General features: G+C 45.9%; 1 protein-coding gene across 7 annotated transcripts in view; it reads right to left on the reverse strand.

Moving 5' to 3' along the window:
* Positions 1-5916: 5916 nt before the first annotated feature.
* The window catches only part of RECK (reversion inducing cysteine rich protein with kazal motifs), a 91477-nt gene continuing 81371 nt past the window's right edge, over positions 5917-16022 (reverse strand). For 5 of the 7 annotated variants that reach the window (XM_074017097.1, XM_074017099.1, XM_015437000.4 and 2 more), the window contains 4 exons: positions 15702-15912; positions 13940-14013; positions 12991-13146; positions 10239-11860 (listed from right to left, as the gene is read on the reverse strand). In XM_074017097.1, the coding sequence (XP_073873198.1) occupies positions 11639-11860; positions 12991-13146; positions 13940-14013; positions 15702-15912 (663 nt within the window). In that variant the 3' untranslated portion in view covers positions 10239-11638. Of the gene's footprint in view, positions 9609-10238; positions 11861-12990; positions 13147-13939; positions 14014-15701; positions 15913-16022 lie in introns of those variants that run through there. The other 2 variants (XM_074017098.1, XM_074017101.1) reach the window with 1 other exon arrangement.

The raw sequence follows: 16022 nt of genomic DNA on the forward strand, positions 1-16022 counted from the left end.
GGGGCCATCCCGCCGGCCGCCTGGAGAGCTCGCCCCGGGGAAGCAGCGCCGCGACTGTCGAGGGCTCCCCGGATGCGGCCGCAGGGTTTAAGCCTCCTGGATCCCACTTGGAGCTGTCCCCTCCTGAGGCGCGTGGGGAAGCCCGCGCCTGCTGGGCTCCGGGTGGCTGCTCTGCGCCGACGCGCGGCGAGGGCAGAGGGGCTCACGGTCGCGGCACGAGGGGCGTTCCGGCCGGCGCCACCAGGGGGCGGCCTCTCCCTGCCGCGGCCTGACCCGACACACGCAGCCCCGGGGTGTGCCCCCATCTCGGGTGTGCCCCCATCTCCGGTGACCCCGGGCTCCGGAGGGCAGCTGGTCCGGGGAGGGCGACGCTCCTCTCCCAGGACACGCCCTCTACTGCCAGTCGGGGTGGAAGCGCAGCCGCCTCTGACCTGTCCACTTGCCCCTCATTGCCTCCCAGACCAAGCCAGTTCCCCACCCCTGCAGTCTGGCCCTAGACCTGTCTCCCCAACGCCCCCACCTTTTCCCCATACTCCAGTCAAACTAGATTTCTTGTCATCCCCCAAACATGTTCTGGGATTTCCCACGTCCCTGCCTTTCCTCAGGCCGTCCCTCCGCCAGGAGTGCTGGCCCTGGAGCCACCATTCCAGTGCTGCTCATCCCTCAAGGTCGGCCGGTCTTTCCAACTGCCAGGTGCCCTGACCATGGGGGCAGCACACACCAGGTATTGGGGAGACATGGTCCCACCCATGGCCCCTGCCCCGTGGGAGAAGAGCACTTACTTGACCGCACAGCCCAAGTCACCTGTACCAGACTTCCGGCAGACGCTCCTTTCTGGGGAAGGGGCTCAATACATTCCAAATGAAGGAAGCGACTTTTAAGGCTTTTCAATCAACGGGCACTGAAGTGAACTGGCCCACTGATGATAAGGCTAGAATTTGTAATACCAACGGCTTCCGAATGCCCCGCAGGGCAATGGCTGGGCACTGTGCTCTCTATTCCTTTCCCCATGTCAGGCAAATACATCTACTGTATTTTAGTACAGTCATGAGTAATGACATTTCAGTCAATGCCAGACCACATATACCATGCTAGTCCCAAGAGAGTATGATACCATATTTTTACTATGTTTCTATGTTTAGATCTGTTTATATACGCAAATTTTTACCTTTGTGTTACAATCGCCTACAGTATTCAGTACAGTGACATACTGTGTATGTTTGTAGCCCAGGAGCAACAGGCTACACTATATAGCCTTGGCGCACAGTAAGCTACAGCATTTAGGTTTGTGTAAGTACACTCTGATGTTTGCACAACGAAATCACCCAATGACACATTGCTTTTTTTTTTTTTTTTTTTTTTTTTTTTTTTTTTTTGAGACGGAGTCTTGCTCTGTCACCCGGGCTGGAGTGCAGTGGCCGGATCTCAGCTCACTGCAAGCTCCGCCTCCCGGGTTCACGCCATTCTCCTGCCTCAGCCTCCCGAGTAGCTGGGACTACAGGCGCCCGCCACCTCGCCCGGCTAGCTTTTTGTATTTTTTAGTAGAGACGGGGTTTCACCGTGTTAGCCAGGATGGTCTCGATCTCCTGACCTTGTGATCCGCCCGTCTCAGCCTCCCAAAGTGCTGGGATTACAGGCTTGAGCCACCGCGCCCGGCTTCTTTTTGTTTTTTTTTAAATGGAGTCCTGCTCTGTCGCCCAGACTGGAGTACAGTGGTGTGATCTGGGCTCACTGAAACCTCCACCTCCTGGGTTCAAGTGATTCTCCTGCCTCAGTCTCCTGAGTAGCTGGGATTACAGGTGCTTGCCACCATGCCCAACTAATTTTTGTATTTTTAGTAGAGATGGGGTTTCACTATGTTGGCCAGGCTGGTCTTGAACTCCTGACCTCAAGTGATCCACCCACCTTGGCCTCCCAAAGTGCTGGGATTACAGGCACGAGTCACTGTGCCTGGCCTGCTCCGCTATTAATCAGATGTTTGACCTTGAAGAAGTCATTCAATTTTCTGAAGCCTCCGTTACATCAACTGTAAATGGTGTTAATATTAATAATACTATTTGCCTCACAGACAGGTTGTGAGAATTCCGTGAGATACTTCATTTAAAGCACATGGTAGTATACTTACGTGACAGAAATCCTTAGACAGTCTTGAGGAAGTGGTCCAGGAAAATTCTTGGGCATTCTTGGTCATTTGTCACAAGATAATTCTTTCAGTGGAAGCTGTCAATAAGAGTGTGATACACAAGGCTCAAGCTGTTTCAATCCCATGAGATAACAGATGTGAGATATAACAGAGCATGGGCTATTTGCTAGATTTTACGTGTTGCTGATTTGTAATATTATAGTCCTGTTAATGTATAGAGCAAATTAACCTCTCAGTGCTCCAAATGGGAAAGAAAAGCTAGTTGTTATCTCTAGCAATCTTGGATAAATAGGATGAAGATAGGAAGGTGGAAAGAAGAGAAGCAGTGACTAGGTCATGTCCATGGAGCTAAGCTGCAGGTGAGCCTCTGATTCTCTGATTGTACCCTCTTCTTCTTCTTCTTCTTTTTTTTTTTTTTTTGCTGCAGGTGAGCCTCTGATTCTCTGATTGTACCCTCTTCTTCTTCTTCTTCTTTTTTTTTTTTTTTCCTGAGACAGAGCCTTACTCTGTCCGCCCAGGCTGGAGTGCAGTGGGGTCATCTCAGCTCACTGCAACCTCTGCGCCTTGAGTTCAAGCGATTCTCCTGCCTCAGCCTCCTGAGTAAGCTAGGACTACAGGCATGGGCTACCACACCCGGCTTAATATGGTATTTTTAGTAGAGACAGGCTTTTGCCATGTTGGCTAGGCTGGTCTTGAACTCCTGACTTCAAGTGATCTGCCCGCCTTGGCCTCTCAAAGTGTTGGGATTACAGGCGTGAGCAATTGCACCCGGCCTTGTACCCCTTTCCTAAGAGGGGAATATCTGACTCTGCCCAGAGGGTTGAAACCTGTAAGGAAATAAGATTTGCCATCAAAGGACTGAGAAAAACGTATAGACAGTAACTTCTTATAACTTAATACTTCCTTGACTTGAAAATAAAGGGATTTTAATGAAAAACTCCTTCTTATTGGCCAGGCAGGATGGCTCATGCCTGTAATCCCAGTGCCATAGGAGTCCAAGGTGGGAGGATTGCTTGGGGCCAGGAGTTCAAGACCAGCCTGGACAACATGGCAAGACCTTTATCTCTACAAGAAATTAAAAATAAATAGCTGGGTGTGGTGCATACACCTGTAGTCCCTGCTACTCAGGAGGATGAAGTGGGAGGATGGCTTGAGCCCAGGAGCTCAAGCCTGCAGTGAATTCTGATCATGCTACTGCACTCCAGGCTGGGTAATGGAGTGAGACCCCCGTCTCTAAAAAAAAAAAAAAAATTTAGAAAGTCTCTCTCTCTCTCTCTTTTTTTTTTTTTTTTTTTAAATTTGAGATGGAGTCTTGCTTTGTCACCCAGGCTGGAGTGCGGTGGCATGATTTTGGCTCATTGCAACCTCTGCCTCCCTGGTTCAAGCTATTCTCCTGTCTCAGCCTCCTGAGTAGCTGGGATTACAGGTGCTCGCCACCATCCCGGGCTAATTTTTGTATTTTTCGTAGAGACAGAGTTTCACCGTATTGGTCAAGCTGGTCTCAAATTCCTGATCTCAGGTGATCTACTTGCCTTGGCCTCCCAAAGTGCTGAGATTACAGGTGTGAGCCACTGGGCCCAGTCAAAAAGTCTTTTCTTATTGACATCTTTTTCTTAGAATTCTGAATCTTATATGCATTGACTTACAAAAATAGTCTATTACCTAATTTGGAGTCTGGAGGGAGAAGATTCTCCCCTGATGTCTGATTTTAAAAATTTCCCTAAAATGGCCTGAAACATGAGAGATGGTTAATCTTTTTTTTTTTTTTTTTTTTTTTGTTTATTTATTTATTTTTGAGATGGAGTCTTTCTCTGTCTCCCAGGCTGGTGTGCAGTGGCATGGTCTCAACTCACTGCAACCTCTGCCTCCCAGGTTCAAGCGATTCTCCTGCCTCAGTCTCTCGAGTAGCTGGGATTATAGACCTTTCAGGCATGTGCCATCATGCTTGGCTAATTTTTGTATTTTTAGTAGAGACAGGGTTTCACCATGTTGGGCAGCCTGTTCTCAAACTCCTGACCTCTGGTAATACGCCTGCCTCGGCCTCCCAAAGTGCTGGGATGACAGGTGTGAGCCACTGCGCCCAGCCAGTTAGTAAATCTTAAATATTATTATGTTACTTATTTAAAAAGAGAAAAGTAAAGCACTGAACTAAAGGAGCTAGACAACAAAAAATAAATGAAAGGAGAGAAACATAAAGAAATATTGAATGAATGCTGAAGTGTTTAGGGGTAAAATGTATTGATGTTTGCAACTTACTTTGAAATCCATAAAAAATTAAATGGATTCAACTTACTTTGAAACACAGAAAAAGTAAGATGGATGGACAGAAGAATAAATGGATAAATAGAAGCAAATACAGGAAAATGTTTCTATAATAAGATTGCTATAAGATGTTTAAAATTGACTAAAGCAGTTAATGTAGATAAAAACAAAAAATTATATAGTAGAAAACAGATAAAGAGCATGATTGAGAACTATAACCTAGAGCTGGAAGCCATATCAAATAGATGTATCACTACAAAATCAAATAAATAAAAAAGTCTAAAAGAAAACTCAAATGTACCACATTAGTAATAAAAAGCGGATGTAATCTTTTTTTTTAGAAGCGTTCAGAAAAAACATATAAACAACTGTTCACTAATAATTTTCCTTAATTGGGCAATTTTCTAACAAAATACAAATTATTAATATTTAAGAAGAGGAACCACCCTGGCCGATATGGTGAAACCCCGCCTCTACTAAAAATGCAAAAAATAGCTGGGCATGGTGGCATGCACCTGTCAGTCCCAGCTACTCGGCAGGCTGAGTCAGAAGAATCGCTTGAACCCAGGAGGCGGAGATTGCAGTGAGCCGAGATCGCGCCATTGTACCCAGCCTGGACAACAAGAATAAAACTCTGTCTCAAAAACAAAACAAAACAAAACCAAAAAAAAAGAAAAAGCCCAAAACCAAAAATACAAAAAATTAGGCGGGCCTGGTGGCACACACCTGTAGTCCCAGCTATTCAGGATGCTGAGGCAGGAGAATCACTTGAACCCGGAAGGCGGAAGGTTGCAGTGAGCCAAGATCACGCCACTGCACTCCAGCCTGGGCGGCAGAGAGAGACAACGTCTCAAAAATAAATAAATAAATAACACAATAAAATAAAATAAAATAAAATGAAAACTAGCTGGGCATAGTGACATGTGCTGATAGTCCCAGCTATTTGGAAGGCTGAAGCAGGAGGATTGCTTAAGCCGGGAGTTGGAGGTTGCAGTAAGCCCAGATTGCACCACTGCACTCCAGCCAGGATGACAGAGTGAGATTGTCTCAGGGGGAAGGAAAAAAAAGAAATATATTCACAATATTAATAACTCAAAGAAAAAATATACTGTAAATGGATACTGGAATATATTTGATACAATTGAGTATTTATTACTGAGTTTTAAAAAAACTCTTATTTTCCCATAGCAGAATAAAGAGAAGTCCCTTGAAACTAACAGTAAAACATGGTATGCTGAAAGCATATGTCATGCTTCACAATAAAACAATGAAGGCATCCCCATTAAAATCCAGAACACACCAAGGTTTCTTGCAGTCCCCACTGCTGTTCAATATTGTTCTGGGAGTTCTAGCCAAAACTAGAGCAACAAGAAGAAATAAGAGGTATCTTATTTCTTTAAAAAAGAAAAAGCAAAGTTTTCATTATGACTTCTCCCTGGAAAAACCTCAGAAAATCCAATAAATATAAATTAATATTAATTTTTAAATGACAGCCGGGGGGGTACAAAAAATTTTTAAAAATCAATTGCTTTATTACATACTATCAATAACCAGTTGGAATATGTCATGGGGGAAACATTTACAATAGCAACCACAACAGCAGGTTTCAAAGTCATCCAATACGGGCTTATTTCACAAACACATGACCAAATCCACTTTATCATGAGGACTCTCTGCTCTGCTCACACATGGCCAGACTGGGCCATTGTAGGAAGAACATGAGCACTCGCCATGACGACACGTGCCTGCTTTGGGGCAGCTTCCTGATGATGAAGAAGGTGAGCTGGATCCAGGCGTCCACCTTCCCCCTACTCCCCCTCCTTTTGGGGTCAGAGCCCAGCCCTCCACTTCAGAGCCAGCAAATCCTGGGCAGAAGGAAGTTTCTACAATAGCCTGCACTAGTGCACTGCAGTTCTGCTCTAGGCTGTTGGCTAGAAGAGTGCCAGCAAGAAGGGGGACAAGAAGGGGCAGGGGGCCTGGACTGCTTTCTTGGGTTGCACAGGGCTGAGGAATTCTTAGGCAGCTGGGTGGAGGCACTGGCAAATGTGGGCTTGATAAAGGGCTGTGAGAGGAAGACGGAGAGGAATTGAGGAGGCTGAGCAAGGTCAGGAAGGAGCCTTCAGCAGAACATGGTCCAAAGGGTTAAGCCGAGAGCCCTTTCTCCAACATGGGTGATGCAACCTGCTGAGTGCTCTCCTTGGTGTCACCCAAGCCTGTTGTGCTGAGTATCTTCTTTTTGCTCCACTTCCTTCCTTATTTCCACTCTCTGCCCTGATCTCTGCCCCAGAAGGCTGACCTGTATGACTACCAGCACAGGCTCCCTGGTCCTTGGGTTTTCACTTGGGTTCCCAGTGGGAGTTGTGGGAGGAGACCCGAGGGAGAGAAGCAATGGCTTCTCCATTAGGCTTAGGGGTTAGAGGTGCTAAAAGCTCCACTTTGAGGCCCAGCGTGTTGTGCTATGCCGTGTGGTTTCCCTACATCCTGCCCACACCTTTATAAATAGCCCCTTTATTAAACTTTCCTCCAATTAATCCTAATTTGGGTGGACCATTCATTTTCCTGCTGGGACCCTGACCAATATAAATGGTTAGTCTTCTCCTTCTCCTTCTCTTTTTTTTTTTCAAATGAGACATGGTCTTACTCAGTTGCCCAGGCTGGAGTACAGCGGCATGATCTTGGCTACTGCAGCCTCGACCAGGTTCAAGTGATTCTCCCACCTCCGCCTCCCAAGTAGCTGGGACCACAGGCACATGCCACCATGCCTTTGTATTTTTTGTAGAGATGGGGTTTTGCCATGTTGCTTAGGCTTGTCTTGAACCCCTGAGCTCAAGTGATCTGCCTGCCTCAGCCTCCCAAAGTGCTGGGATTACAGGCATGAGCCATCGCGCCTGGCCTAAGTGGTTACACTTCTGTTTGGCAAAGCAACTGCTTGCATCTGCAGTGGAGTTCAGTGGGAGATTGGTCTGGAGAAGATAGGGAGGTGGTCCTTAGGAAAAGACCCAACCCCTGATTACCTGGCGGGTTCTGGCCAAGATAGGGCTTTCACCTATGAACCTTTAGGCAAGGAAGTACCACCCAGTAGACAACATCCCAAATATGAAACCCTTTCCCTGAATTTCTCCACACAGGGCAGTGAGGTAACCACCTCCTCCCCATTGCAGACAGAGGAGGGATTACATAGAGAGATAGATACGTACATAGAGAGAGAGATAGATACGTACAGAGAAGGCTCTAGAAGGATTCCGCACTCATTTGTAGAGGCAGGGAGAGGAAGGTGTGGGATTTTTTTTTCCTTTTATATTTCCAAGTACTTGGGGGAGCGTGCGTATGTAACTTTTACAAGGAAAAAACAATAGAGTGAACTTCATTTTGGAATAATGGAAGAGTGGGTGGAGCCAGGGGACAGAGTGTTAGCGTGCTTCCCCCTGTGAGGCTTCCTTCCCTACCCTCTCTACCATCAGCCTAATGCCCTGAGGCTGGGCTCTGGAATGAAACTCAGCCTTAGACTTGGCATTCGCTCTCTGTGTGAGGCATTTTGCTTTGGGCCGGGAGACATGGTGAAAAGCACTCCTTAAACTGTTCTAGAAAGTGAGCTGGTGAGCTGTGTCAGTTACTTTTATGATTCCGGGTGCTCCTTGGACCTGTTTGCTCAGACCCACCCAAGCTTGCCTGGCCTTGGGCCTGTTTCACTTTGCTCACCTTCTGGTGTCTACCTTCATGGCAACTTCCTGCACGGCCAGTTCCATTTCTGAGAAGTACAAATCCTGCCCGGCTGCCTTGTGCCAGGGAAAGCCCAGACCTGGCCTCTGGCCGTGGCTTCACCTTGACTCCCTGTGTGACCACAGCTTAGCCCCTGTGCTCTCAGTTTCCCTCTGTGTGCACTGTGGAAATCTGCCCTCCAGCCCCAAGATTGCTGGACTGCTGAAAGGACTGGCTCGTTCCTGGGAATGACCCCTCTGCCTTCACTTTCCCTCAGCTGGCAAAGTGTACAACGCAAGCCTCTTCCGCAGCTGGGAGGCAGGGAAGGAAAGGCCCCTGCAGCAGGGCCTCCTGTCCCTCTGAGAATAAGAGCACTCTCTGTGGGAGTGTGTGGGCCTGACTCTCATCAGCCCAAGGCTGAAAGAGAAGCACTGAATCAAATGAAGTAAAGTGCAGTTTCTTCAGTGACGACCAGTGTTGCTGGTGGGTTTAACTTTCTTCCCACAGTGGAGCTGAAAGAGACCCTGGCTGAACTCTAAGGGTGGGGACCAGGCCTAGGGGAACCCTGGCCCCCAGCCTGGCTCAGTTATTGTTTCCTCAGGAGAGTTCAGGATGCTCACAGGACGGAGGGAAGCACTGCCTAATAATGAGATCAGGGGATGGTCTTGAAGGTCTTGTGGCACTGAAGTTTGGGGCACACAATCCTTTGCAGGCTAGAGCTATCCGGGCTGGTCAGTGTAGCTGGAAGGGCAAGGGCAGAGCCTTAGGATGCCACTGTGGCCTGGCATTCAAGCTGGGCACGTCGGATCTGCCTTATACCTCCCCACACCACGCCCCTCGCACGTCAGCCCTGCTGTTCTACCCCTGGAACGGACCTGGACTCTGTCATTTCTGCACCTTTGCTCAAGCTGTACCTCCTACTTAGAATGCCTTTCTCAAAGCCATCTGGCAAAGCCTCCTGATTTCTTCCAGGCCTGGTGCAAACCAACCCTCTTTTCGAGGGCTTGCGTCTTCCCCCTTGTTAGATGCTCTCTCCCCCAGCTTATACCTCCCACAGCAGGTTGCCTGTACAATTTAATCACCTTCTCCAACCTGTCCTGTAAACACCTTGCATTTTTTCTTGAGATGGGTTCTTGCTATGTTGACCAGGCTGGGAACATCTACTTCTCTAATAAAAAATCTTGTCAGTCCTGGCTGTTGTCCTATCCTGAAGAGAAAAGACCTCTATGGTAGACTGTATTATTCAAAATACTTACCGTCCCTCCCCCAACACACACAAAACACCATGGGAAGACTGTACGTCCCCACCCTTTGAGCTCTGGAGTGTCCATGTGACTTGCTTTGGCCAGTAAAACGTAGGAAGAAATGACAGCATCACTTCTAAGCAGAGACTTCAGGGCCAGCTTGTGGTCCTCTATGTCTCTTTTCTCCCCTTTGTGAGGACACCGGAATGGGTCTGGAGTGAAGATAGCATCAGGCGTGGCAGCTGACCCACAATGGACATCTGAAGGGAACAAAATAGAAGCCTCTGTTGTAAGCCACTGAAGTTTTGGGGACTTAGCGTAAGCTGATTGGTACCATTTCTCTGGTCCCATCAGCAGCTCTCCACCTCCATGTTCCCATGGTCTCCCTGCCCCAAGTGTACCCTGGAACTGGAACATCAGGACCAGCACGGTGGGAAGAACTGCCTACTATGCTCCTGGGTCTTGGAAGGCCTGAAGCTCTCTCTGTCCTGAAAGCTGAAACCTGGGGTCTTTGTATTTGACTTTGTGTCACTGCCTGCCCTCTGGTCTGACCAACTGTGTCCTAACTGGCCTGCTCTCCCAGGGCCCTTGGCTTGGGATAATAGCACTCTATTACTTTTTTTTTTTTTTTTTTTTGAGACGGGGTCTCACTCTGTCTCAGGTATGAGACAAGTTGGTGTGCAGTGGTGCAATCTCGGCTCACTGCAACCTCCACCTCCCAGATTCAAGTGATTCTCCAGCCTCAGCCTCCCGAGTATATGGGACCACAGACATGTGCCACCACACCCGGCTAATTTCCATGACTTCTCATCCCAGAACAAAGGACACAGCTCACCTAAGAGTGATCAGTGGTTTCATTTTTGAATGTTGACATTGCTTAGAAGCATGCATGATCATATAAAAATTATTTTTATTAAAATAGAAAAGCTTTCCAGTATATTGCATTAAAGACATTTATACAGAAAAAAGGCAATTGCAACAGACATGCTACATCAGCACTGACATATTCTGAAAGCTTTAAGTGCCCATTTTTCAGCAACATTTGGGTATAATACACATATCCCTATGTATTGCAGAGGGTACATATAATACTGAAAAAATACTTCATGTAAAATCTAAGTTCATGTGCATACACACAAGAAGTATAACATCAAATAGCTTATTTCAAACTGTGAAACACATTCAAAGTATTCAATTTCTTAGACAACATGCAGACATTTTGATACTCAGCTTGACACTTTTAAATATATAAACCACAATTCTTTATACTTCTGTATCAAAAAAGAAAGACAGAACACTTATCTACATTGTGCATATCACAAAAAGCAAATGTGTTTTCACGAACGGAAAGTACTGGGATAACACACATGATTGTCATTTTACAAATATGGCTATTCACCTTCTTCATAATAAAATAGAAATATAATGTATTATTTACATGAACTACTCATTATTTCACTTTTTGGCAATTATATAAGTAGCAGCAATTGGTTTAAAGATTGATGTTTAAAAACTCTACATTTAACTCGGATGAATACCGATGAATATATATCTGGTTAATATAAAAATTGCATAATGCAAGATGCTTTGATACAATGTCACTTCTCCCTTTCACAAAAGTTATAGACACAAATCTGTGACCAGTGAGCCTGTCGCTTACAACACATAATTATATGAGTGTCATTTAATCAGCTTGCTTTTGCATAAGACAGTAGTTGGGGTTCTGAATTAAATTTCTGTAATTTCATGCAAATTTGCCTGATAATTTACATAAAAATTTCAAAGATGCTTTATCTATATTTCATATTCTCTAATGGCAGTGGCTCTTCACTGGGACCCCTAGCTTCTAGACAGAGTAGGTCATTATCTGTAAACAAAACAAACGCAATGGGAACCTTAATACTTCAAAAATAACTCTGAAATGAGGTTTGTGAACCTGATAGTAAAGTGAGTCATCTTTGTAAAAAGTGGTCATCTCATTTTCCAGAGATAAATTTGCTTTTGAGTGGGGGGCCCCATCTGATGAGGAAATGGAAATCATGCAGCAGTGGCCTACCAGGAAGACACGTTCTCTTTTCACTAGTATTTGGAACAACACATTTTAACATTTGTAAAAACAAAACAAAAATCCTACTGATACTGGCGAATTAAAAAAAAAAATACTGTGTGGTGAATAGAGGTGACATGTGCCTTTCCTTGGCCACTATTCAACTACAAACCAGCAGTCCTGAATGTCTTTCTCAAGGCAGGAGAGTGAGATGGAGGAGCATTCTGCACCTTCCGTGGGCAGTCAGTTATACGTCCAGAACAAGTGCAAGGCAAGGCCCAGGCTGAGGGGAAGGAGGAAGGAGTGGTAAGAAGGCCTGGCCCTGACACCAGCTGATGGCACACTGCTGGAGACCTGTACCTGGGAAATGATGAGGGCAGAGAGAGGGACATGGGACGCCAAAGTCGGACTGTCAGAGTTGATAAGGGACTCAATCTTCTCTGCTTCTTTATTGCAGGCTTCGATCTGTGAGGAGAAACAAGGTTCTTTTAATATAAAACCACAGAACATTTTCAACGTCAAGCCAGACAAATTCCACATGTATCCTAAAAGTAGCGTGGCCTCAGATGGCATTTACTTTCTCTTTGTCCTTCTGTTCTTATCCTAAGTAACATTTTATTATAGTTTTAGTTTATTACATAAATGTAGCAGCATTAATGGAAATCAAACCAGAAAAGAAATAATTGGCCGTGTGTGGTGGCTCATGCCTGTAATCCTAGCACTTTGGGAGGCCAAGGTGGGAGGATAGCTTGAGCCTCGGAGTTCGAGACCAGCCTGGGCAATGTAGCAAGACCTCATCTCAAAGAAAAGAAGAAAAAAGAAAAGAGAAAGACAAGAAATAACCCACAATGCCACTGCCCTAATCAATCAACTGTTTTCATTTTTCCACACCTGTTACTCACACCTCTTACCCACATTTAGACTTTATCCTTACATGGTTAATTAGGGTCACAGGGAATACAATTTTAATGTCCATTGAAACATGAAAAGGAAAACAATTGGACTAGATGAGTTTCTAGTGATTCACAGACTGCTTGCATTCATTCCCTTCCCTTGAGCCCTCACTGCCTTTGATGTTGAAACTTGGGTCTACATGAGTGGGGTTCTACATGTCTCTAGACTGATGAAGAAACAATGGAGCCCACAAGACCAGCTCTGATGGGATCTTCCTCCACAGTGGGCACACAGCTCTCAGGAGACTGGAGTCTATTCTGGCTTTATCACTGCATGACTTGTGCCAGTTACTTCCCTGGCTTGGGCCTCAGCTGACTCGTCTGTACAATGGGTAGATTAGAGACAGTGATTTCTCGGACCCCGTCCAGCTGTGCACACTCCCAGTCGCAGTATCTTAATCCCTCTCCTACCCTGGTGCCTCTGCATCCCACTGTCAAATGTGCACCAGGTCTCAGCCACTGGCAAAGTGCTCAGTCCTTTAAAGACTGCTTTGCTTTTCTCCCTCCTGCCCCGTTGAACTTCCCAAATGCCTCCACTCCCTCACCCATGATCCTTCCTCGGTCCTAGTTTGTAACCACCCCCTCCTAGGTGCACCAAACTTGAAAGTGACAAGATGGCTTCACAACATGTGCTGAACCCACCTGCAGAGCTTTTGGATAGTGATCGACAGGAACGATCAGGATCACAATTTCTGATTCAATGCTGAAGTATCCAAACACATCACACTGTGGGACAGACACGTGCATGCGGATTTTCTGAAGTATTTCCAGAACTGTTATTGGCTTTTTATTTGTTACCTGGAAAGAGAAAACATGCTATTACCTGAAAAAAAGAAGAATTCCTATGACTGCCTAAGCTCCCTTGCTTTGGGCTACCAGCTAAGGAGGCTCTTTTGACCACACAGCCCTCAGCGGAAGGCCCAACCACAGCTTTGCTAGGCCAAATTCTGACTCTCTAGTCCACCACAATGGGGTTTTGCTTGACCGAGAAGCTCTGTAGTGAAGATAAATACTCTCACCAGAAACACTTTTTTAAAAAGTGACTGTTCTGAGGTAGAGGTCACAGGGTTTTTAAAAATACAGGTGTAATCAAAATGGGGATAAATCTCTAGGTTGTGGCAAGTGTTGGGTGCAACACTTCTGGAGCCCTGTGATGGTGCAGAAAAGAGAAAGGGCAGAACTATGCAGGGAATGGGCATGGCTCCAGAAGGTCCCCTCAGGAGTCACGGGGACTGGTGTGAGGGGAGGCGACCTCAAAACCACCTGGGCACCCACCAGTCTCTGGCTACCTGGCTCTGCCTGCAGCCCCACCTATGCTTACTGTGCCAGCAGGGACCTTTTCTGAGAAAGGCTCAGGTTGACTGTGATGTGCACAGCCAGGGTGTAGAGGGGAGGAACATGGGCTTGGGAGTCAGCCAGCCTGGGTGCAAACCCTCGTCCTACTGATTAAGGGCTATATGGCCCTGGGAAAGTTGCTTTTCTGAAGATTAGTTTCTTTATCTATGAATGAGGACAACACATCCTACTCTCTAGGATTACTGAGAGGCTTAGCAGTAAGATTTCAATAGCATCTGCATATAAAGCAATTTACCTTGGCAATAGTATCCAGTTTTTCTTTGTCAAATAAAACTCTTAACATCCCAGCACATAATGGGCAACAAGCACCTGTATAACAGAAACCATTTTATGTGTGTTCAGAATTAGAAACAAATAGAATTGAAAATCCTTAGTGAAATGTCCAGCCCTTCATTTTGGGGAGGAGAGTTACAGTGTCCTTCCCAAAGACTGTACCTTTATATAAGTTCCTTGACCAACCTGGGGTCCTCTCATCTCTACATTTACCAAAATCCTTCCTCTACCCCTGCTTTTCATCCTTCACCACTCCTCGGAGTGAGAAGGTTGTGGTGCGGATAGCACAGAGAGAGCTGGCTTTTCAAGAGACCTGGGGACTGATCCTGCTCTACCTCAAAACTCACTATGTGATTCTGGGCAAATGCTTCTGCCGGGCCTTGCTTCCCTGTCTGCAAAACAAGGGAGTTGGTGTTTCAGGGGTTCCATGAGTGTTTGATTCAAATTTTATTTATTTATTTTTTTTTGAGACGGAGTCTTGCTCTGTCGCCCAGGCTGGAGTGCAGTGGTGCAATCTCGGCTCACTGCAAGCTCCGCCTCCTGGGTTCAAGGCATTCTCCTGCCTCAGCCTCTGGAGTAGCTGGGACTACAGGCGCCCGCCACCACACCCGGCTAATTTTTTTGCATTTTTAGTAGAGACAGGGTTTCACCATGTTAGACAGGATGGTTTGAATCTCCTGACCTCGTGATCCGCCAGCCTCAGCCTCCCAAAGTGCTGGGATTACAGGCGTGAGCCACCACACCCAGCCGATTCAAATTCAGTTTTAAAAATTATTTTAAACTGTTAAAACCCATAACAGAATATGGCATAATAAAATATAATACTATGCCATATTTTAACACAACAGAGATTTAACCAATCCATTAGGAGCCTCTCTACCCTGGGTCCCTCCAATTCCCCTTCATTTCGTGTCATCGTACTTGCTGCCATCTGGTTTAGTGCGGATTTGCATGGCAACTTGTGTTTGGTCTGTCACCTCCCTCAGAACATGGTCTCCAGGAGGAAAAGGGCTTTTTCTTACCGCTGTGTCTCCAGTGCTGAGAGGAGCATCTGGCACATAGTGAAAGCTAAGTAAACATTTGATGAATTAACGGATGGAGGAATGAAGCTGTTAGACTCCAGATTAACCTGTTCTGTGCAGACTTGGAATAAAGTCCCTTCTGCTACTTCTGTTTGACGGAAGAGTGTGAGATTGTAAGGTAAGCTGTTTTAAAAAACGTACTACTAAAAGCAGTCTGTAGGAAACGAAACTTTTCTGATTATATGCAACTAAAACAATTAAATTAGATGCTAAGGCCAATCTAAGACAACAACTGTCTTCTATTTCTCTCAATGTCAAAAGTTTGTGTTCATCAAAACTACTTTATTCATTAATTAGTAATTCATTATTCATTAATAAGTAAACTATGCATTTAATAACCCTAATTTTCATAATTGAATACTGCTTTATCTGTTTATATATTGGTGTTTGGTGTAAGATTTAGCTTGAGGCAAGGCTGCTGTATTGTTTTACAATAGCAGGACACCGGATGATATCTAAGGCAAGCCCTAGTTTTTTAAGGTCAACCCAAAGTAGTGAGTATGATCAGCATAAGAATCTCGTCAAGACTTTCTGAAAAACGTAAATGAACTAGTCAGCTCTCTTCTCAATGACTCACTCTCTGGAGGCGGATAAGCAAATCTTCCCAGTCCTCCCCTGTCCACCCCGATACTGCCAGCCTACCCGGTGGGATGATGGGTTTGCATCCAGCTGCCGAGAGCGAAGGACACTTGACAGAAGCACACTCAGCAACGGAGCTGTGCTCTGAGAGGACCCCGACGGCCTGGCAGTCCCCATAGTAATCGACCGCCACGCGATCCGAGTAGGCAGCACATACGCTGCTGTAGGTCTCACCATTGTGCCCACAAACGGGCTCAGTTGCTCTGCAAAAGGGCTGGGGCAAACAAATCACATTTAGCCTGGAAATGTCTATGGTGTACCTTTCCCAACCAAGAGTACACAGCATGCTTCCCTATTTTCAGGAAGGGAGAAAGACACAGGTAT

This window comes from Macaca fascicularis, chromosome 15 (genome assembly GCF_037993035.2).
Source record: "Macaca fascicularis isolate 582-1 chromosome 15, T2T-MFA8v1.1".
Classification (NCBI taxonomy): domain Eukaryota; kingdom Metazoa; phylum Chordata; class Mammalia; order Primates; family Cercopithecidae; genus Macaca; species Macaca fascicularis.